Source organism: Indicator indicator, chromosome 6 (assembly GCF_027791375.1).
Source record: "Indicator indicator isolate 239-I01 chromosome 6, UM_Iind_1.1, whole genome shotgun sequence".
In the NCBI taxonomy this organism is placed as follows: Eukaryota; Metazoa; Chordata; class Aves; order Piciformes; family Indicatoridae; genus Indicator; species Indicator indicator.
Genome location: NC_072015.1, coordinates 27,553,343 through 27,576,543, shown reverse-complemented (window position 1 = coordinate 27,576,543; position 23,201 = coordinate 27,553,343). Strand labels below are relative to the sequence as shown.

Genomic DNA, 23,201 nt, shown 5'->3' with positions numbered 1-23,201 from the left:
ACAACCCCAGTTCCTTCAGACACTCCTTGTAGTACTTGTGCTGCAGACCCTTTTTCACCAGCTTTGTTCCCTTCTCTGGACGTGCTCCAGCACCTCAATGTTGTTCTTGGAGTGAGGGGACCAAAACTGAACCCAGTATTTGAGATGTGGCCTCAGCAGTGCCAAAGATAGCGGGGACAATCACATCACCAGTCCTGCTGGCCACACTGTTTGTGAGACCAGCCTTTTTGGCCAACTGAGCACACTGCTGCCTCATGTTTAGCCAACTGTTGACCAGCACCCTCAGGTCCTTTTCTACTGCACAGCTTTGCAGTCGCTTTTTCCCAAGCATGTGTCAACATGAGACGTGCTATTTCCCTAACTACTTTTATATGTGACACTAGACCTCCATGTGAGATGCAAATTAGAAACATTTGCTTGAAATTCTAAGTATCAGGCTTGTGGAAAACATTCTTATGTAGACTTTGAGTCAAACATGTCCTTGCCATAATGAAGCATTTGTCACATGAGTTTATCTTGACATGGTGGCAGCCCTGAGTACTGATTTGCTTCTGAGCACTTGGAAACCAACAGGAGCATATTTCCTTCCAAAGGTCACATAAAAGTACCAGAAGAATTGAAGTTCCCTGATGCCTGTTGTGTGGGAATTGCATCAGAGACGGTTCTTAGCATTTCTAATCCAACTAAGCAGTGGTCGCAGGTCAGCATTGGAGTACTCAGTGTTTCGGTTAATGGGCAAAAGGTAAGAGTTAGTTTGTTTTTTTTTTTTTTAAACAAAATTATATCAGTAATGCTGTAATGTTACAAGATATATATAAAATTAAAGCCTTCTGTATAGATTTGTAATTTTTTCTCCATTTTACAGTTTGTGCAACTCTGCTGCTGGGCCACCTGACTTACTCCAATGAGTAGGCAGAGAGATAAATCCCATGTGATGAGTTTGACTTACAGAATCAGTGAGCATGAAGTGAGGTAGAAAGTCAGCCCTAACAAAGAAAGTATCCACACCAAGGGCTGCTACTGCTAAAATGTTCTGCACGGTTTGCTCTCATTTTTGCTTGAAATCAGGAGGTCTGGTGTGACAAAAAATGAGAAATATTTGGCGCAGGCTGCAAGCTAGATGGGTTGTTCTGTGTGACATAGATAGCTTGCAGGCCTTAGTGAGTGGCCTACAAGTCATGAGACTTGATCCCCAGACTCTTCACCAGCTTCATTGCCCTTCTCTGGACACGCTTTGCCATGTCCACACACAAAACCACAGAATGCTAGGGGTTGGAAGGGACCTCTGAAGATCGATTCCAACCCCCTTGCCAGAGCCATGTCACCTGGGGTAGGTCACTTCAATGTTGTTGTTGTGACAAGGAGCCCAGAACTGAACACAGCAGCTGAGCTGTGGCCTCACCAGTGCTGAGTAGAGGGGAACAATCACTGCTCTAGTCTTGTTTGCCACATTGTTTCTGATACAGGCCAGGATGACCTTTGTCAAGAGGATCCTTATCGTACCCCTCCTTAGACATCATTTTTCCAGCACCTGTAGCAATGTCTTCTTTAAAAGCCATCAGAGCACAGAGTTTCTGTGTCTTTGTATGTACAGGAGTTTATGACACCATTTCTTACACATTCTTGTACTCGCTCATTAGCACGAAGCTCTTGTGCAGCTTTTCACACCTCAGATTCTGCTGTACCAAGAGGTGACGTTTTGTTTTGTTTTTTTTTATGAAATACTTTACAGTTGAGAACCTCATTTAAAATTGTTCTTTCTCAGAAATCAAGGTTTTACTCACAAATTTGTTTTCAACCATAGAATCATAGGATGCACCAGGTTGGAGGGACCTCTAAAGGTCATCTAGTTCAGCACCCCTCCAGTTTGCAGGAACATCCCCAACTAGATCACGTTGCTCAGAGCCACATCAAACCTGGCCTTGAATGTCTCCAGAGGTGGGGGCTCCTACTACCTCCTTGAGCAGCCCACTCCAATGTTCCACCACCCTCACAGTAAAGAACATTTCTAATGTCCAGCCTAAATATACCCTGCTCTAATCCCAGTGCTAATCTTACATTAGATGTTAGAAAGAAATCTCAGCAACTTTCAGGCTGACTTACCTAACTCTTTTAAAGAAAACAAATTTTTGCTGGTGTTTAGGGGTTTTTTCATCTTTTTAATGTTTATTTTTACAGCTGAGGGGGAGGGACATCTATTTGAAGGTGCTATAATGAACTTTGAACAAAAACATATGCAAGATGTCCATGTTGAGCAGTGGTGCCAGATAATATTTTGAAATAAACTTTCCTTTGGCAAGAGGATATTGAGAGTGACAGAGATTTTGTTTTTTTTTTTTTTTCAGATGAATCCTGTGAAGTATCAATGCCTGGTTTTCAAGAACAAAGCCATCATAGGACCCTGTTCTACCCATGATGTGAAAATACTTTTTTTGCCTTGTCATCCAGGGGTCTTTCAATGTGTTCTCAATGTTTCCTCCTGGCCCGTTTCTTCAGATAAGACAATTGTTCGGGCTAGTAGGGTAGTTCTGACAGCAGTTGCTGAAAATCCTGATTTAGAAGTAAGTACCTTCTGCTTATGGTTTGTGGTTGGTGTTGTGTGTGTCTGTGTTTCTTTGTTTGGGTGTTTTTTGGTGTTGGAATTTTATAATTCTTGTAATAACACTGGATAAGAATAAGAATGTAAGTTTGTTCTTCAAGGGAACCTAGAATTTCTGATGTTTTGAGTGGGAAGGGAATATAGGAGAATGTTTAAGAAGCTTATAAACTGGAAATGAAGATTTCTGTCTGAGAAGAACAAATTAAAAGGAACTACTTGTTCATTATTGAAAGCATGGATGACATCTTAATCATCTAATTCTTTACAAGGATCTGCTATATTGGATACCATTGGGCATTAAAATGTAATAAACCCCATTTATATCCAGTTGTAAGGATTGCTTTATTTTTTACAACAATAGGCTTTTTCTTGATTTCTTATTACTTTCTGCGTACTTATGGTTGTAGAGAATATTTTCTTCTTTTGGACTAATTAAGAAGTAAAAGTTAACAGATGTATGAAATGCTTTGTCTTGTCTCACCATGAAGAACAACCAGATGGGAGACAGTGTGACATGAAGCATTAAATCTTACTTCATGTAATCCTAAATTTAAGCGTATGGACAGGCAGAAGTGGGCTTGATGGTACTTTTGGAAGTGCCTGAACATGATCATCTGTGGCATTGCTGATAAAGGTGAAATATTCAGTCAGTAAGCACAGCTAGTAATTTTTTTCCATTTTAGGGTGGCCTGTTAGCTTGCTTTGGGCTAATATGTTTTGAAGTAATGAAATTCTAGGTGATTACAGATGACTGAAATAATTTTCAGTGCTTCTTCCATGAATTTCAAGTTCTCTTGCACTTTGAATACATAGTTTGGCAAAATCCATCATTCTCCATGGTATGTAGGTCATTGAAACTTGCATCATATTGAAGTGAAAATGAAACCCTATGCTCTCTCTGCATGTCTTGTTATATCCCTGAGACTGGAAAAAGTACTAAAACAAGCAGCATTTTACAGATCATAGAATTGAGATTCATTTTGCTGCAGATCATGATGCTCCAGTGTGTTTATGCTCACAGAAAAGAACTCCTTAGTGATATTTTTTTTTTAATTGCTTAAATGACATTTTAACTACCTAAATCTGACATTTCTTACTTGGTAGCTATAGTAACAGCTTAAATGTGTTTTTAATTTAAACTAGCAAAAAACAATTTGATTTTTTTAATTTAATGGAAAAATATTGCACTAAAGATTGGCTTAATTTGATTTTTTTTATACTTGATGGATAAATACTGCACCAATGATTGGCTTAATTAAGGTAAAATATATGGAAGAGAACTTTTGGATGTAAAGCCTTTTGATACCTATGGGAATATGTTTCTTAGACTCCTGTTAGCCCTTCTAGGAGGTCTGTAGTGATGTGGGTGTAGCATTAAGAGGATGGCGTAGGTGAAGGACGTCCTTATCTTGCTGGTGTTTTTGTATGGTAGTGTGTTTTGGAGGTTTTCATTCCTCAGAAGTTCTGCTTTCCCTTAAAACCAGGTGCAAGCAGGTCAAGGAGGTATTCTGGATTTTGGTGATTTGACTTTTGGCACCTGGAAGGCTCTGCCACTAGAAGTGGTCAACAAAACCCATGCTTTTGTGCCTCTTCGACTTGTCATTAATGCAGTAAGTACAGTGAACTTCCTCTATGTGAGAGTTAACTTCTTGTGATACTAAGTTTTAATACCAGAATATTTTATGTTCTATGCCATTAAGAATCTTGGCTGGACATTAGATGCCAGAGTCTGAAAAAGTCTTTGGTTAGCCAGGAAATAAATTTATTGCAGAATGATGAGCTAGGTCTGCTCTAATGGTTTAACCCCAACTGGCAAGTCAGCACCAGGGAACTACTTGCTTATTCCTACCCAGTGGGATAGGGGAGAGAACTGGGGAGTGAGAAACAAAAAGTAAAGCTTGTGAGTTGAGATAAAGACAGTTTAACACAACAGAAAATGGAGGAATAATAGAATATATAAAACAAGTGATGCACAATATGATTGCTTACTGATGCCCAAGCCTCTGTATCATGGTGCCCCCTGGCCAACTCTTTCTAGTTTTTATACTTAGCATGATGTCATGTGATATGGAATATCTTTCTGGTCAATTGGGATCACCTGTTCTTACTGTGTCCTGTCTCCTTGTGCACACTGAGCTTCTGCTGAGAAAAGCTGGAAGGTCTTTGCCTTAGTACAAACACTGCTTAGCAACAACTGGAAAGTAGCAGTTTAACATTACTCTCACAGTAAATCCAAACCCCAGCATTGTACCAGCTGCTAGGAAGAAAATTAACTGGTACCACACTGAAATCAGGACGTGGTACTAACAAAAAATGCTTCTGGAATAGATGCGGTCTTCAGGGTTTTGTTGTTGGTTGCTTTTCTTGGCTGTTTTGGTTGGTATTTTGGTTTGGTTTGGTTCTTTTTACAGCCACTGGCTCCGTTGCCTGTTTTGATAGCACAGGACAGCACATAGCAAAAGGGTTGTCTTGCCTAAACCTTCCCTCTGAGAAGCTGGAGATATATTCTCCTGTTCAAATGGAAGAGCTGACTATTAAAACAAGCAGCCAAGTTGAGCATATTCTCTCATCCTCTGCAGGAGCAAGAGCAGGGCTCTTCTATCTGCCTTGTTTCCCAGCTAGACAGCAATAGCCTCTATTACAGGCTGCAGAGTGTTCCTCTTTGTATCTCTCTGGCAGCGCGGAATTTGGGGATTTGGATAGGTTGGCTGCTCTTCCAGGCTGGTCTTGTTGGATCAGGTCATGTTGTTGACCATTGAGGTTTGATCTTTAACAGCCCAACTTCTTGAATCCTTAAACTAGCCAGTCCCAGCTCCTTTTACTGTAAAAAGGGTTTCAGACTATTCTTGGAAGGTTGGCTGGACTATCACATACCTACAGGCTCATCTTGGATTGCTTTATTCCACATTAGTTGGATGGGTCAAAACTTGCCTTCTGTTTCTCAGCATTGTTGTTAGTGTCAATACGATTTAATGCTTTCCATACTTGATTTCTTTTTCAGGATGCAGAAGCTTTGAGTTGCTTCACATTTTCCAGGGAACCAGTTAGTCCTTCCAATGAGCAATCACTCCAGGCAGATGCCCTTTCTCAGACAGCAGCTCCACCAGTTGTAAATCATGTGATACATGCAAGCTACGATGGGCAGGTGAGTAGTTTGTAATTGTATGATTCTTCCTCTTATTTGCTTTCTGAACTGGTGGCTCCAAATATCTGAGCTCACAGTAATAATTTCTTGGTTATCTACCTACTCGAGCAGTACAATTCTGTTGTTAGTTGGGTTTGTGGTTTATTTTTGTTCTTGTTTTCTCTTCAGTAATACCCTTCCATAAGATGAGTCAACCAATTTCTTTTTCAGGATCCTGAAGCTTTAAGAGTTTGGGTTCTATTCCATGCACCTGAGAAACAAAGTTTTTGTTCAGGTATAGCAATTTGGTTTTCATTTCAACTGAAAAAAAGTGTTCCTGCAATTCCGACCAAGTCAGTTTGCAAATCTGAAATGAAGCGTTCCATCTTTGGTTTGCGTATCTTAATGTTTTGGGTATCACATTCAGTTTTTAGAAACTGAAGGAGGCAGAGTACTTCCATGTCTTAACCTTTTAGATGTTAACGGGGGCATTTATGCTTCAGTATCAAACAGTCCAATGTGGTTATCTGCTGCAAGATGTGTGGAATCTCCTTTTTTTTTACTGAGGGAATTAAATCATCACTTGAAGTATTCCCTTGATTGCAAAATGGATAAGAAATATGAAGAAATCTCTCAAGTTTTTCTGTCTTCCTAAATAGTGAATAATGCACCTCTCTCCTAGCCTGGCGAGTGTGTTACAGTGGATTGGTTGGTTTGCTTTAGGGACAACTTCAGCAACGTTTAAGATAGAGCGGTAAGACTCTCAGATAAGGTCTTGTGAGACTATTTAAAAGAAAGGAAAAAAAAATGTTGCCAGGGTAATAGGAGAGCTTCTGTAATATCCCCACAACATGAATATGTTAAGATCAGACAGTAGCTGAAGAGAAGCATGCATTCATAGGAGTGGCCCTTGCTGCTAGCTTGCTTTTGTTACTCATGAAACTGTTCCTAGATTCCTTGGGTCCAGCAGATGTGTTCTCAGCAAGTGTTGATGTGGAACTGGATAGTCCAGGACCCAGCAGTGTGATTAAAAGTATCCCTCTCCAAGCAAGAGCTGGAACAGCCAAGATACAAGTTCCAAGTACCTTAAAGGTTTGCCTGTGTTTACAATATGTGTTTCAGTAATTGTGGAATTATAGGGTGTTTTGGATTGGAAGGTACCCAGTTGTCTACTCTCACCCCTCTTCAGTAAGCAGGGACATCTTCAATTAGATGGGGTTGTTCAGCCTGGAGAAGACAAGGGTCAGGGGGGAATTTATTGTGGCCTTTCAGTACTTAGGGGCTGATAAGAAAGATGGGGACAATCTTTTTTGGCAGAATCTGTTGGAACAGGACAAGGGATGATGGTTTTGAACTAGTAAAGGGAAATTTAGACTAGATAGAAAGAAGACTGTTTTTACAGTGAGGGTGGTGAAACACTGGCTTATGTTGCCCAGAGAATTGGTAGAAGCCCCATCCCTGGAATCATTTCAGATGAGGTGGATGGGGCTCTGTGCAACCTGATCTAGTTGAAGATGTCCTGCTGGCTGCAGTGAGGTGTTGGATGAGATGACCTTTAAAGGTCTATTGCATCCTAAATCATTCTATGATAAGATTCCTTATAATGGTTTGTGTCTCTTAGGCTGGTAGTTTTGTAACGCTTGTCTTTATTCAGTATATTTTTATTCATGCATGCATACATAGACTCTTCTCCTCTTGTTCCAGACAATGCATTTGTCTGCTAGGGTGGGTTCTACAGCCAAACAGCGGCTGCCCTTGAAAAATGCTGGAAACATTGGTGTACATTTGAAAACTAAGGTAGGTTGGCTTCTCTCTCTCTTGAAATCCTGAGGTTTGTGCTGTTACTGTTATATTGAAACGAGATTTTAATAAACAGGTTTTTATGAGAGTGTAACAAATACATAGAAGTAGAGTGGAGCAGTGGAGTACAAAGCCAAGTGGAATATTATTGCTGGGAAACATCTTTATTTTGTGACAAAGCTACATTTTCAGTGAACATTTTGCCACCCTAAGTATGAGCTGAGCTCTTTTCAGATCTATCGTCTCTTGAACTTTCTTGAGAATGCATGGAAAGTGTGTTCCAGACTGAAAGGGAACTAGACACACTTGAATCTAGCATTTCAAAGTCTGCAGAAGAAGCAGTGGAACCTTTTGCGTTTTTAAAAAGCAATAATGGAGGGTTATCACCCCTAAATCTCTTGAAGCAGAGGCCATGGAAATAAGATGTATGCCTACAATCACAAATGCCACTTCAATGTGATGATACTGGATAGTAACTGATACCAGTTTGTACCACCATTGAGACTAGGGATACTGCTTCACTAGTATTTTACCTTTGCCATGTTGTACTTGCTTTCAGTTCTTAAACTTTTGTGGCCCATTTACCATCCTAGGTGCAGTTGATGTCTTAAGAAGCTTCTGTTAGAGGTATTTGCAATAGACTGTCCAACTCTAGAGGAGTTTAATTAGTGCAGGATTATGGGAAAGTTGTGAAGGTGCCAGGTGTATTTGAATTGTCTGAACTCTGTGTACAGCAGATACACAAATTGTATTGCATCTTGTAATACTCCCTTAAAATATGTAACCAACCTTCCCTTTTGCCCTTGCCTTCTTCCAGATATCAGATAAGGACACTTGTTTTAGTGTTCTACCTGAGATTCTTTTCCTTATTCCTGGAGAAGAGCAAGAATTGATTGTCCTGTTTGTTCCAAATAATGTCAGGACTACAGAAAGGTAACAGAACTGATTTTATGCTGAGAGCTACTTTTGACCTTAAGCTCATGAAAAAATCAAAATTTGACCCCCAAGGGGAACTTTTGCTTGCTTTCATGGGAGTCCTCATTCATTACAAAGTAGACTTTTTTGCTGGAGGTAGCCTGTTCTGTACATTATCTACCTCTTGCTGTATATAGCTTTAGGGAGTAGCTAGTATTTCCCTTCACAGACAACAGATGTCCTGAGGCTTGTTTATTGTAAATAAATAATTTTTCTAAAGTACATCAAGGCTTTAAAACTCTGATTTTCAGCAGCCACTTCAGTTGCTTCCCTCTTCTTCATCCTGTTAAGAAAAGGGAAAAGTTATTGCTGTTTTTCCATATAAAAACACTCAAGCACAGATCAGGATCAAAAGCATTTGTGTGCCCTGCTGATGGGATGCAGGGCTCTGTCAGTAGGCACTCTAGCTGTCCTTGAATTCCTCTGGAGATTCTTGAGTTTCAGTCCTGGTTCCAAGTGGGTCTGTGCTATTAAAAAAATGCTTCAGCCTAATTGCCTTCTGCCTTTTTTTCTATTTTTTGTGTTTTTTTCCTCTCATTTCCTGTGTTGTTGGTTAGATATTTCCAGTGTCCAGTTCCTTTCCTATATACTTTAGCCTTTTATTTCTGTGTTGGCTTCCGTCTCCCTTAGTGAGGCAGCACTTTCTTTTTGCTGTTTTCTCTTTTGTTGGTTTTGGTGGGTTTTTTGGTGTTGGTTTCTAGTTTCTTTTACTTTCTTTTCTAGTTAGGTCCAGTGTTCCTATGCAGTGTTAGCACATTTCTTTGATTCATTATTTGAATCTGTGTTCCAAATGCTTTCATTTATGTGCCTGAAGAAGATGCAGGTGGCTGATTGCTTGTCTGGGTTCATGAGTCCTTTCTCACAGCAGTCTTGGGAAATAAGGTGAAGGGAGGCTGCAGAAGTGGAGCCAACTATGAGTACTTGCATCCCAGAAGGCAGATTGCATCCTGGGCTGCATCAAAAGAACTGTGGCCAGCAGAAGAAGAGAGATGATTCTGCCATTCTACTCTGCTCTGTTGAGACCTCACCTGGAATACTGTGTCCAGCTCTGGGGGCTTTGAGCATAAGAGGGACAGAGACCTGCTGATGCAGGTCCAGAGGAGGGCCACAAAGATGATGGGAGAGCTGGAACACCTCTTCCATAAAGACAGGCTGAAAGAATTTGGGCTGTTCAGCCTGGAGAAGAGAAGGCTCTGGGGAGACCTAATAGCTACATTTCAATATTAATATTCCTGCCTACAGGAAGGTTGGGGAAGGACTGCTTAGAAGGGCTTGTAGGATAGGAGGAGGGGCAATAGTTTGAAACTGGAGCAGGGTAGATTTAAGTTGGACATTAGGACAAAGTTTTTTACAATGAGAGTGATGAAACACTGGAACAGGTTGCCCGGGGACATGGCTGAGGCCTCATTCCTGGAGACATTCAAAGTCATATTTGGTGGGGCCCTGGGCAGCCTGATCCAGTTGGAGCTGTCCCTGCTGACAGCAGGGGGGTTGGACAAGATGACCTTTAAGGGCCCCTTTCAACCCAATGCAATCTGTGAACCTGTGAAAAAAGCCTTGAATTCATGGCTTAGAACTCTGCTGTTGTTAACAGGACAGAGTTTAATTTTGATGCTTCTGAGTATCTCACACCAGTTAATGTGTACAGAGACAACCAAACTTTTTGTTTCTCTCCAGGATTAGTCTGTCAGAATAACCACAAATTACCATGGCTAAGAGACAGTTTGTTTAGATTTAGTCTCTGAAATAGTTGTCTGAACCATTTCCAGATGAAATACTTCAGAGGACTGCTTGGGGTACATGTGGCATATGTCTTCGCAGCCCAAAGGATTGAAATTTTGCTATGCTTAACACTTGCCTTCATCATACAGTATTTGTATTTTCCCCTTGAGTTAGTTTAAGAAGGGTTATTTATATTTTTTTTCACTTACGTTTTCTTTCCAGCAGCTAATCTTGTTCTGTGGTGGGATTTTTTCTTTATTTTGCAAGTTCTTTGGAAGTTCTTGTGCTGCCCTCTGGACCTCAGTATGAAGTGGTGTTGAAAGGTGAGGTGGTGTCTGAGGGAAACAGACGTGCTCCTGAAGCTGTTGGTGACTCCTTGAACATCCCACCCATTCTCTCCAACAAGCAGTTCGTTGCCTGGGGAGGAGTACCCCTTGGAGCATCAGTGTAAGTATAAGCATAGGCTGGGCAGCTGTTGATCTGGAATATCACCTTAAGTGCTATGTATTGCACTTACTTGAAGTAGAACTTCAGATTAATAATCCACGCATGATAAATGAATCCCTATCCCCAGAAGTGTTTAAAAGTAGCAAAGAGGGGAGTGGTGAGGGACATGGTTTGGCACCAGATTTGGTAGAGGTAAGTAACGGTTGGACCTGATGATCTTAAAGGTCTTTTCCAACTGAAACAATTCTATGATTTAGTGAAATTGTGTATAATTGTCTAGATGTACTTTTGTGTGTTAAGGCAGCAGGTTTTGCAGATCTCTGGACTTTTAGTAAGTATTGCTGCAGGGACTAATCCAGACTTGTTTTGATAGTGAACTTTCGAGGAATCTGATAGCATTCTCTGTTTAAAGTGATCTGTGTTCGTATCCAAGAATGGTTTCTGATAGCTATATTCCTGTTTCTCCATTTTGCTAAGGCAGCGTATTTCTAACATAGTCATTTGGGCTGGTTTGTGTTTGGGAATTTCCTCTTCCCTACTGCTACCCTTCTGCTTTCTGTTCCTCCTGAAAAATATTTTTTTATGCACCATTGGTTTTGGGAAGCTGAAATTAGTTTTAGAGTTGCTGTTCTGACAAAGTACAAAACAGTGTCTGCCACTGAAAAAGGGAGAGAGGCTTTCTAACACTATGATCCTTCCTCTTTCTTTGTTTTTACCAATTTTAGGGCTTGTCATATGCAAGGCGCTAGGTCAGTGATTGGAGTTAATCTTAAAGGTCTCTTCCAACCTGAGTGATTCTATGACTCTATCCTTCTTTGATTGTTTTTTGACCTGTTAAAATGACAAAGGCACTCACACTTCTTGTTGAGAAGGTTTCCTTCCTCTATGGATGAAGGACCTGAAATACCGTAAGGCTGATCAAGGATGTATTAGAGAGGAAAAAAATGGCTTTTTGGTCAACCTGATTTTGCCAAATGGCCAGTGTCCTGTGTGGTACTACCATGTTGAAAAGTACATGGAAAGGAAGAGTTTATTTTAGTTCCTTACAATTGTTCAAATGAATCATACTACTCAAAACTTTCTGCATCATTAAGTGGCACTGAATAATCTAATTAAAACTGTGTCTCAGACTTGTAGTTTTAAGGGACTCAGCTACTGCTTGCTTTAAAAATTCAAGCTGTTAAGTACAGTATTTGAACTTCAGAAAAGCTATTTTTGCAATTTTGCTCTGTATGTAATGGTATTGTAATTTGTGGAAGTTTGAGAATACAAAAATTACTTTCTAATTAACATTCTGTTCTTCCAAGAGGTGACATTAAATCATGGCTGTCCTATTTCTATGGTTTCCATGAATAAGTATATGCAGTTAACTTACATTTTGCTGTAAAATGTAACCAAACTCCGTATTTTCTAGCCAGCGGAAGTTAACTTTAAGAAATGACTCTCCATCTGTGACCCAGCATTTAAGGCTCTTGATAAGAGGCCGGGATCAAGACTGCTTTCAGGTAATTGTCATCAAAATTTCTTTAGTGTTTATGGCAGTAATCAGGATATGTTTATAATAAAAATGTCTTTGCCCTGAAGTGTTGTTCCTTCATAAATGTCAGTGAGTATTTGCTCTCAGATTGTCAAGATGGACGTGGCAGCAGAGTTTAAGTTACCCTGGAAACCTGAAGAAGGGCTGAAACAAAGGAGTGCTGCAGAAAATTTGGGCTTACTTTACAAGTACATAAGCTGCTGTAGCAGCAGACAGTCAATACTGGGTGGAGTAGCCCTACCTGCAGGGGGGATTTCACACCTCACTCCAAGGAACTCTGGCAGTGTGAAGGAGGGAGACATGGAAAACTGGAATTAGCCTTTAGGAATTACCATAGCTAGGGAGTTTCTTTGTTACTTAGTCCACTTTTTTGTCTCTGTCAAATGTTCTGATTTGATATCTAAAATTTTAAACTGAGGGAAAATTGCTGTAGTATTTAGGTTCAGTCTTATCATATTATGGATTGAAGGCGAAAGACTGGTCTAGGATGGAACCTAAATTCATGCAAAAATTATAGGAGCAGCAGCAATAGCCCCTGGCATGACAAGTATCATGTGTGCTTTCTTCAGTGATGGGACAAGAAGCATCAGGTACAAACTAGAACACAGGAGTCTTCACTTGAATTCAAGGAGAAACTTCTTTGAGGGTGATGGATCACTGGAACAGACTGCCTAGAGAGGTTGTGGGGGTCTTTGTGGATGTCTGGACACATTCCTCTGCAACCTCATCTAGGAGAAATTGCTTTGACATGGGGGGGGATTAGATGAACTTCAGAGGTCCCTTCCAACCCCTACCATTCTGTTTTTCTGTAAACTGAGGGGATCATTGTGGGAATATGAACTATCTTGAGCTTGCTAGGTTTTGCTGCATATTAAGCATTGCAACTTTAAATATATGATCACTGTTAACTGTTGAGTTTATCCAGGTTTTGAAGAAGTTAACTTGGGGTTCCTGGTGAAGTAAATCTTAGTGCTTTGTGTTCTCCTATTGTAGTCAATCACTTCTGATGTCTGTTTTTATAGCTGCAGAGTATATTTGGATCCGAAGAGCGCTCAACTATTAATTGGGAACTCAAAATTCGTCCCAAAGAAGATGCTGACATATATTTGATGTTTAGACCTACTCGGGCAACTTGCTGCTTTGCCAAGCTAGAAATCAAACAGTTGGGGATTCGGTCACAGCCAGGAATTAAGTTTACTGTAAGAGGCCCAGCCTGACTTCTAATTTGAATATTTTTTTTTTCATAATTGTTTAACTTCTAGCACTGAAAAGCTGTTTCTATAGAAAAGCTGAACCTTCAAGATGTACACTATGAAGATCTGTATATTTGTTTAAAGGTTGTTTGGGCACTGGATTTTACAGTTTGAACATTAGCCTCAGTTTTGCATGCACTTTTTCTCCCCTAGTGAAGGAAGATTTTAATGTACTATTTTCGAAGTAGCTCAAGATTTAAAGGCTAGAGCACCTCTCCTACAATGAGAGGCTGAGAGAGTTGAGATTGTTCAGCCTGGAGAAGAGAAGGGTCCAGGGAAACTTTATTGTAGCTTTTCAGTACTTAAAGGGGGCCTATGATAAAGACAGAGGCAATTTTCTCAGCAGGGCCTGTTATGACAAGACAAGGGGTGATGACTTCAGAAGAGGGGAGATGTAGACTACATAGGAGGAAGAAGTTTTTTGCACTGATGGTGGTAAAGTGCTGCCACAAGTTGCCCAGAGAGGTGGGAGAAGCCCCATCCCTGGAAATATTCCAGGTCAGGTTGAATGGGGCTCTGAGCAACCTGATCTAGTTGAAGATGTCCCTCCTTAGTGTAGGGGTGTTGGATTAGATGACCTTTAAAGGTCCCTTCCAACCTAAGGCGTTGTTAATCTGAATTTGTCTTAACTTCATTTTCAGTACAACTTGAAACAGGCTGAATAAAGTTAAGCTTTTCTATTTCTTGTGAAGTCTTTTCAGTTCACATTTTAATAATTTTCAGTTGTCTTTCTGTAAGTCTTTTATTTAGTTTACCATAGTTATATAGAAATTTTTTGGGAAAAAGTTGTGGTTTGTTTTTTTTTTTTTTCAAGGTACTGGATGTTTTTGGTAACAATGTTTTTCCCCTTCAGATACCATTATCTGGATATGGAGGAACAAGCAATTTAATTTTAGAAAATGTTAAGAAACTGCCTGGTAACTACTTGATAGAACTGAAGGTATTACCACCTTCAACATCAAAGAGAGCTACTTTGCACATAAGAAACACAGGTTCTCGGGCTGCTTATGTTAAAGCAGTGTGCCTTGAAAACCTAGGGGCAGGAGGAGTTATAGATCCTCAGGTATTGATGGTATCTCCAGAGAAGTTCGTGGTAAAAGAAGGAACACATGAAGTAAGTATAATACCTGATTCTGAGCAAATGCTTTTTAACTTAAAAAAAAATGTGGTCAATGAGAATGTCTGACAAATTCTTTATTCTTTGTTCTCATTTAACTTGTGTTTAATCCTCTTTCACTTGCATTGCAGTAATTGGTTGTCTTGCTCTAAACATTGGCTGTAACAAGATATTTTTCTGTGTTCCCTGTTTATTTTGCCAGGTGATTACCATAACATGGAATCCAATGGAAATGAACTTCCAAAAATCAACCATGTTGTTAGCAGCAGTGTGGTTTTTTTGGGGAGATGAAGTTTCTAGGCAGCAGTATTGTAGGTAAGAAGTCCTTTGCTGTTGTCACAGAAACAGAGGTTAAATAAAGAGTTAAAGCCAGAGGTGGGTGGTACCACGAGTAAGGTTTTAACCTGCTTTTAGAAAGAGCAGGAAGAGTTCAAAAGGCATTGATATGGTGAGACCTAGTAAGTCTTACACATGGTAGGTTGTTTGGGGTTTTGGGTTGCTTTTTTGTTGTGTTTTCATGCTGAAGCAACGATCCTGATGGAGGGTTTTATTTTCTTTTTACATCCTTGAATTTGAGCGTGTTGGGTTCGGAGGAAGAGTTTTGCTTTTTTGTATCATATGAGACTTGCATTCTTTTATGGTATTTCTCTTTTCCTTACATACATAGCTTTAATTTGTCAAGAAAAGGCTCATGAAAAGTGTAGTACTGAAATTCAGTAATGTCAAATTTTGAACGAGACTTCTATCTTTAGTAGGGAGGTTAGACAAGTTGATCTCCAGAGGTGCCTTTCAACTGCCACCATTGCATGATTCTGTGATTTTGGTTTGCTGAATTCTATTGACAAAGATGCTGTTTAATGTGTATGTGAGAGAAGTAACTTCTCTGGGGAAGGATGAAGAACATAATCTCACTGAGCTTATGAGGCTGTGATACCCTTCATTGCAATTTGCATAACTCAAGGGCACCAAAATGACATACTCTGCTTTTAATGACATGGGTGTCACTTTTGACTTGCGCTGTCTGTAGTGATTATTAACAGTCTGAATGAGGGTATTGAGGGCACCCTCAGTAAACTTGCAGATGACACCAAGCTGGGTGGCTGTGTTGACCTGCTGGGATCTGGACAGGTTAGATCGATGGGCCAAGGCTAATTGTATGAAACTCAGTAAGGCCAAGTACTAGGCCTTCCACATGGGTCTTGAGAACCCCATGGCAAGCTACAGACTTGGGGATGTGTGGTTGAAAAGCTGTGACTCAGAGAGGAACCTGGGGATACTGGCTGACAGTTGACTGAATATGAGTCAGCAGTGTGCCCAGGCAGCCAAGAAAGCCAATGACATCCTGGCTTGTATTGGAAACACTGTGGCTAGCAGGCACAGGGAGGTGATTGTCTCCTTGTACTGAGCACTGGTGAGGCCACACCTTGAGTGTTGTGTTCAGTTCTGGGCCCCTCACTACAGGAAGGACATTGAGGTGCTGAAGCGTGTCCATAGAAGGGTAATGAGGCTCATGAAGGTCCTGGAGCACATAGCCTAGGAGGTGCTGGGGTTGTTCAGTCTGGAAAAGAGGAGGCTAAGGGGAGACCTCATTGCTCTCTACAACTACCTGCAGGGAGGTTGTAACAAGGAGGGGGCAGCCTCTTCCACTTGGTGTTAAGCGACAGGACTAGAGGAAATGGATACAAGCTGTGCCAGGGGAGGTTATTAAGAAGTATTTCTTCACAGAGAGGGTTCTCAAACTCTGGAGTGGTTTGCCCAGGGCAGTGGTGTATTCACCATACCTGGAAGTATTTAAGTGCCATGTGGACCCAGTACTTAGGGACATGGTTTAGTGTTGACCCTTCAGTGCTTGGTTGAGGGTTGGACTGGTTGATCTTGGAGGTCTCTTCCAACTGGATGTGTTCTGTTATAATGCAAAATGTTAAGAATAGGCAGAACGTTAATGTGTTGATGATGTGCTAAATTTCACAATGGCTGTATTTCACTATTGCTTTTCAAGTTCATTGCCTGAAACTTTGTGAAAGTCCTTGTATTTGTTGGCCTTGATGATATTAAAGGTCTTTTCCAGTCTTAACTATTCAATGATTCAATTTATTTTAATCTAAATCAAGATATTAAACATAGCTGAATTTAGCTGTTTGACTTTTAATAAAGAGCTTATGGAATAGCTGCATTTGTGACCTTGTTGATAGGAAATAGGGCTTATTTTCTGTATATTTAAAATCCTTGTTACTGATTTTTGTAGGAACTCTTTTGTCTGTGACTATATTCACTGTTATTGAATCCTTCTCAAAGGGCAAAAATACCTAAGGCCAATCTTTGATCTGTTGAGTTAGTCTGCCTACTTGTGGCTCAAGTTCTTGTCTCAAAAAATATAATCAGTCAGCAGCCTGGTAAGTAGCTTAGACCTGAAAATCAGTAGTGCTGAGGTGTTCTTTCCAATTCCACAGCTCTGACCCTATCTGAATACCAGGTTTCTTCTGACTGACCTGTAGCTTCCCATTTTTCCCAGGACTATTTATATCTTGATGCCTCCCAGTCTTTTTTTGTCTTGTTCGCAGTCACGCTCCTTGGCTTCATGTTCCTGCTGTTGGCTGGTACCTGCTGCCACTGCCATTGACTAGTCAATTTTTTCTCCTCAAAAGGTTTTCACTTGTGACCAAAATAGCATTCTCCTGCTTCCTGTGGTGACTGAGACATCACTCACATGCTTGAGGTACTTTCCAGAAGCCTAGGTAGGTGTGACTGACAGCAGAGAACAGTATCTTGGCAAAACAAGTGTCCAGGAGCCGTTGTTTCAGTGGTTTCTTTCACTGTGCAGCAAGAGATCAAGTATTGCTCTAAGAATTTCAGGATCAGGACAAGACTTGAGGTTTAAAGGAATGCTCACTGCTTTGAGCTTGGAGTATCTGAGAAAACATCAAGTAAAAATTCTGCTGGATTCTTAGCAACTTTATCAGTCTTCTCGAATTGTTGTTTCCAATACTTTCTGGTAATGTAATGACTCCTGTTTCTTCTCTCCAACAGATCTAGAAATTGTGAATCTGAGATAGAAACCTACATAATTTCAGAAGATAGCATATTGAGAAACATTGCATTTGATGGAGAATTTCAAGGGGAGCAACTTGTGACAGAAGGTAAGCCTTATGACTGATTAAAAGAAAACCCCGCTAGTTGTTTTTTGTTTTGCAAAATATATCTTTAGACTTGAACCCTAGTTTTTTTTCCCACTGTTTCTGTTTTGGTCACCGTAGAAGCCAAAATTCTCAATTTGGGCAGATACAGTGGCAAGGTTTGGTAGGATTGAGGGGGAGCTACAGCAGTGGGTTTTGTGAGAAGCTGCTGGAAGCTTCCCCCATGTCTGATAGAGCCAGTGTCAGCTGCCTCCAAGAGAGAACTGCTGCTGGCCAAGGCCAAGCCCATCAGCAGTGGCAGTAGATCCTCTGGGATAACATACTGAAGAAGGGGAAAATGTTTATGCACAACAGTAGGTGGGATAGAGGAGTGCGAATGTGAGACAACTCTGCAGACACCCAAGTGAAGGAGGAGGAAGTGCTCTAGCTACTGGAGCAGAGATTCCCTTGAAGGCTGTGGTGAAGGCTCTGGTGAGGCAGGCTGTCCCCTGCAGCCCCTGGCAGTTAATGGTGGAGCAGCTATTTGACTGCAGCCTGTGGAAGACTCCACACTGGAACTGGCTGATGCCTAAAGGAGGCTGTGGCCCTGTGGAGAGCCTGCTCTGTGGCAGACTCCCAGAAAGTTCTGTACTCCTGTGGAGAGAGGAGCCCATGCTAGAGCAGGTTTGTTGACAGGACTCATGACCCTGCTGAGGACCTGTGCTGGAGCAGTCTGTTCCTGAAGGACTGTACACCACAGAAGGGACCCACACTGGAGTGGTTTGTGAAGAACTGCAGCCCACGGGAAAGACTCATGACACAGAAGTCCATGGAGGACCATCTCCTGTTGGAGGCACTTCACACTGAAGCTGGGGAAGAGCGTGAAGAGTCCTTCCCCTGAGGAAGGAGTGACAGAAGCATGTGATGAACTGACCACAACTCCCATTCCCTGTCCCTCTGCACTGCTGGTGGGGAGGAGGTAGAGAATTAGGAAGTAAAAGCCTTCATTCTGTCTATTCAACATGAAATGGCACAAAGCCAAGGAGAAGACTTTGACTTGTTAATCATTTTTATGAGACTTTTTTCATTCTTTTTAAATGGTTCTGTGACATTCTTGACTTTTTGGATGTATGCAGGTATAATGAATGAAATGTTGAATAAATTTATATGCAAAAAACTTCTCTGAAGTCGAATCTTTCTGCCAAGCCTTGGGAAGATTTTAGTCTTGTTTGTCAGGGTAAGGAGGATAGAACTTAACTTTAATTTGGTGTAGAATCAGCTTAGTGCATAACACTTGTATAAAGGTGAAAAATAGCTATTTTATAGTTAGCAAGTAGACATTGATGTTGATTTAAATCTGTACATTACACCTCATTAACACAGGTTTATGCCTGATAACTGAACTTGCATTAGGTAATGTTTTGATAGGTCTGGGATATCTTAGCCAAGAGTTTATTGACTAGGTCTCTATCCTAAATCTCTGTGTAATTTCTCAGTATTGCAGATTTTTTTTTTTTCTTACTAGAATTGCTCTGTTACTCTAATTTTCAGTGTGTGATATTCCCCGGAATGCAAACCACGCCCGTCTTTTCTACACGAACATGCGCACCATCTCCCTTCTTGTGTGGGGATATTGCTTGCCTGAACTGGAATTGCTTCGGCGGCCTGCTGGATGTCCCGTGGAGGTGGACAGGTAATGTAGTTAGAGGGCTGTGGAATCATGTCTAACTGAAGTGCATCTCCTTTCATTGAAAACTTCAGTGTCAGTGGCGAAAATTGATTTTCTTCACAAGTGTGAGAGCTGCCTCTCTAATAAGACTGGCTCCAATTAATATCTAGGTGTGTTTTGTCACTATTTTTCTCTATATAGGCAGTTTCAACTCTTTTGATAGCTTCTAAACGCTTCCCTTAACTGACACCATTAACTTTTATCTGCAACCTCCTATTCATCTGAAAAGACTGTTTTTTTTTTTTTCATAGGCACTCCCAAAGAGCATCTGTTTTTGTAGTCCTCATAGGACTGTAACCATTTCATCCCTTGCAATGAAATTTTCATGTCTGGGATGGAAATAGAGATATATAATAAAGGTTTTGTGGCTTTTCCCTTGTCCAGACCTTATGGCAGTATGTGCTGAGGTTACTCCCAAACTCACTATGCCCTCAATTGAAGTGGTCCGTTACTGTGAGGATTTCTTTGGGGAACTGGTTGAGACCTGGTCTTTGAAATTGTGGAATCATAGGGAGTTTTATGTTGGAAGTGACCTTTAAAAGTCTGTTCCAACCAAAATGATTCAATGATCCTGTAAAAATGCTAGCTCATGATTTAGCTTCTGAACTATTTTTTTTTCTTAATAATGCAGAATTGAATTAAATTGAACACCTATGTGAAGAATTTTATATTTCAGTATTAAATTGTAAGAAATAATCAGAGTAGGCTATTAGAATTACTCAAAAGTAGTAATAAAAATTACTGATGTTTAATGCAATCTTATTTTCAGTTTTGAGAACTCTGTCAAACGTATCAGTGCAAGTCTGGGCATTCTTCCTGTTAAAGGACCTCAGATTCTTCCACTACCTATGAAAACTGATGAAATGGTTCAGAATAAGTCAGACGCTCAACAGCCTTGGACTGTTGAACCTGAGTGCTTGACTTTGACATCTCCTTCTATTAGTAAGTGTATTTTGAAGATAATTAATACACCCACACTGGTATTAAAGTAACTGAACTGTGTACTATGTACTTACTTTGTGTTTGTAGGTGTGGCTTGGCTGCCACAGTAGCTTTACATCTGAACAATAAACTTGGTTTGAACATGGTTGTCAAGGGCTAGGACTGGGCTGGTCACTAAGTTAATAGATGCTCTCTATGAACTCTTCTTCCTTCCCAAAGGGAAGAGAAAGGGAAAAAAGGAGAGACACCGGTGTGTGGGAAAAGAAAAACAAATCAACTGTAATGAAAATAACAGTGAAGTAAACCAGATACTAGTAGGTGGAAGACAACCCCCTGATGGCAATGATGTCATTGTTACCACTAGTGCTGTGTGCAGGCACTGGGGAAGTCCCAGACTGGACTCAGTGGCAGACAAGAATCTGACTCAGGAGCTGGATTCAGGAACATTGGTTAGGGCTGAAGACAGAACAGACAGAGTCCTCCTTGGACTCCAGCCATTTAAGAGGAGGCCTGACCCTGGTGATCCCTCAGCTTTATACTGAATATGACATTCAAGGGATAGAAACCCTTGTTAGTCAATTTAGAGTCACCTGAACTGTCTGCTCCTCCCTGCAGGTGATAGCTATTATGTACTGCATTCCAATGCAAAGCACAAGATTTAGCAGTGACTTTAGCCTGCAGTCCAGCCTTTGGCAGTAACTCTTCCCATCAGTGCTCTTACTACTGGAAGCAGCCACTGGATGTGCAAATGTGCCCTGAACTTCAGAAAGTGTCCTCACTGAGCAGAGACTGAGCTGAGAAGTAGAGTAGTGACCAGAACTAGCTCTGTTCTAGCTCAAACCAGGGCAGTGAGTTTGGGTAAACTGTCAGAGCTAGTGTGCTCTGTGTGTACACATTATATGCACTGCATACCTACGAAGATTTTAAAGCATTGTAAAAGTAAAAATAGAGCAGTAAAGGCTTTATTTTAATTGATGAATCTTGGGCACTCCTGTGAATTTTTGTACATGTTGTCTTATTATAGCTTTTTTTTTAATCTTATAGGTGGAACAACAGATACTGGACATGTACAAATTGTCAACAACTCTAACAGGACGCTGGCGTTTGAGCTTACGTGGCCAGTTCACTGTCTTACTGTAACCCCACAGCACGGAGTTGTTGAACCAGAGTAAGTTTCTCCTCACAGGTTCCTTCACATGTGAAAGTGTGCTGAGGTTTGGGGTGAATTTGTCTGTAGCTAGTTTAGGATTTTAGTTAATTTAGGAGTTGTAGTTAGTTTTTAGAAACTTAATTTGGTTTAAATTACTAAAATAGTTAGTTCTAAGGTACAGTCTTTTTGTCAGCTCACATGCAAATCTAGCGTTCATATTTTAGGACCTTATCCTTTAATAGTTCTGTATGCTGGAAATGTTCTGTCACCTACGAAGTCACTTTGAGGCCAGGAGTTTTCTGTGCCTGGAAATACTATTATTGTTGCATAATTTTCCAGGAGCTGCACAGTCAACGAAGCTGCAGCTTTGAAAATCTCTTTTCCCTGTGTTTTTTTTTGTTGAAAATTTATCTGTGAATTTAAGACAAAAAACATTTCCTCCAACCCCCAAATTACAGTTTTTATAGAATGCTTCTCTTCTGGAGACTTAGTCTTTCCTTTTGCAAATGTGGTGATATACATTAGAGTTTGTTTGTGGGGTTTGTTTGTATTCTGACAAAACTGGTTTTAGCCATTCAACCTTTGGCTTCTTAATGTCTGTAGGTACAAAAAGAATGACAAGCCAGTGTCAGATCACCTGTGGCTTAATTAGCAGTATTTTGGGACAGTAGTAATAAAATGTCACTGTATGTGGGTGTGAGACTTCTCAGGGGTGTCAGCAAAGCCTGTCACAATGCAATGCTTGAAAGTTCTGACCACTTCTCACTTCTAAATTTATGATATTTTTATGGTCAGTTCAGAAAGGTTTTTAAGACCTTGTTATTAAACTGTTCTCATTTTCTAAAAAAAATGAAGTCTCATGTTCCACAAAAAAATTCGGTTTTAAGTAGTTACTTTCAATTTGTAGGTGTTTGCCCAAACAGGTACTTCCTTTCCAGATCAGAATCATTGTGCAAGATGTGACATGTAACACTTTCTTTCATACTCATCCAGATGTAAAGTCTTGGATGTACTGCTGGAGAACTTTGCTCACAGTGAGAACAAAATAAAGAGGGTTCTCTGAAAGGACTGGGAAATCTGCCATTCTTTGCAGATTCAGTCAGTGCCCAGAATCATGGTTTCAAGAAAAGATAACAATGAATGACTTCGCAGTGGCTGTGAAAGTAAGGACACCTTACTTTCTGACTCAAGACTGTGGAATGATTAATTAAAAAGAGGGAACTGTTGGCCTTCTGCAAGGAATATTCTTGCACTGCCTGATTTTAAAATTCATTCCCTTTTCACTTGGAAAGAATGAGCTGAAACATCACATGTTGGGCCCAATTTAGTAGGCTGGATCAAGAACAGAGGCCTGCAAGTAGGAAACAGACCTGTGAGAACAGCTCAACTAAGTCCAGCAAGGTGTGCCTGCCCAGTTTCCTACTTTTCATGACCATCTCCCTGCAGTGCCAGGATTGGTCATCCTGTCAGGACAGGAGCCAGACAGAATCTTTTGTGCTATGCACTGTGATGGCTGGAGCCAACTGAATTCTTGAACTGATTTAAGCCAGAAAATGAGAAGGCTTAATCTCACAGTGATGGTCAAAGAAGGTTCTAAGATCAAGGACTGACTCTGCTATGCTAGAACAAGCAGACCACCCCCTGATTCACCTTGACTAAACCCCTTTGGTTATATGGAATGAGCTAAGGGCAA

General features: G+C 40.6%; 1 protein-coding gene across 1 annotated transcript in view; it reads left to right on the top strand.

Annotated features, from left to right (window-relative positions):
* CEP192 (centrosomal protein 192) overlaps positions 1–23,201 on the top strand; it is a 67,831-nt gene that overhangs the window by 25,905 nt on the left and 18,725 nt on the right. The window contains exons 18-34 of the mRNA XM_054381601.1: positions 594–742; positions 2,346–2,561; positions 4,084–4,209; positions 5,601–5,744; positions 5,955–6,018; positions 6,676–6,815; positions 7,428–7,520; positions 8,341–8,456; positions 10,488–10,667; positions 12,082–12,172; positions 13,227–13,403; positions 14,311–14,571; positions 14,777–14,889; positions 17,602–17,711; positions 19,239–19,380; positions 20,186–20,358; positions 21,403–21,526. Coding sequence (XP_054237576.1) covers positions 594–742; positions 2,346–2,561; positions 4,084–4,209; positions 5,601–5,744; positions 5,955–6,018; positions 6,676–6,815; positions 7,428–7,520; positions 8,341–8,456; positions 10,488–10,667; positions 12,082–12,172; positions 13,227–13,403; positions 14,311–14,571; positions 14,777–14,889; positions 17,602–17,711; positions 19,239–19,380; positions 20,186–20,358; positions 21,403–21,526 — 2,419 coding nt within the window. The remainder of the gene's footprint in view (positions 1–593; positions 743–2,345; positions 2,562–4,083; positions 4,210–5,600; positions 5,745–5,954; positions 6,019–6,675; positions 6,816–7,427; positions 7,521–8,340; positions 8,457–10,487; positions 10,668–12,081; positions 12,173–13,226; positions 13,404–14,310; positions 14,572–14,776; positions 14,890–17,601; positions 17,712–19,238; positions 19,381–20,185; positions 20,359–21,402; positions 21,527–23,201) is intronic.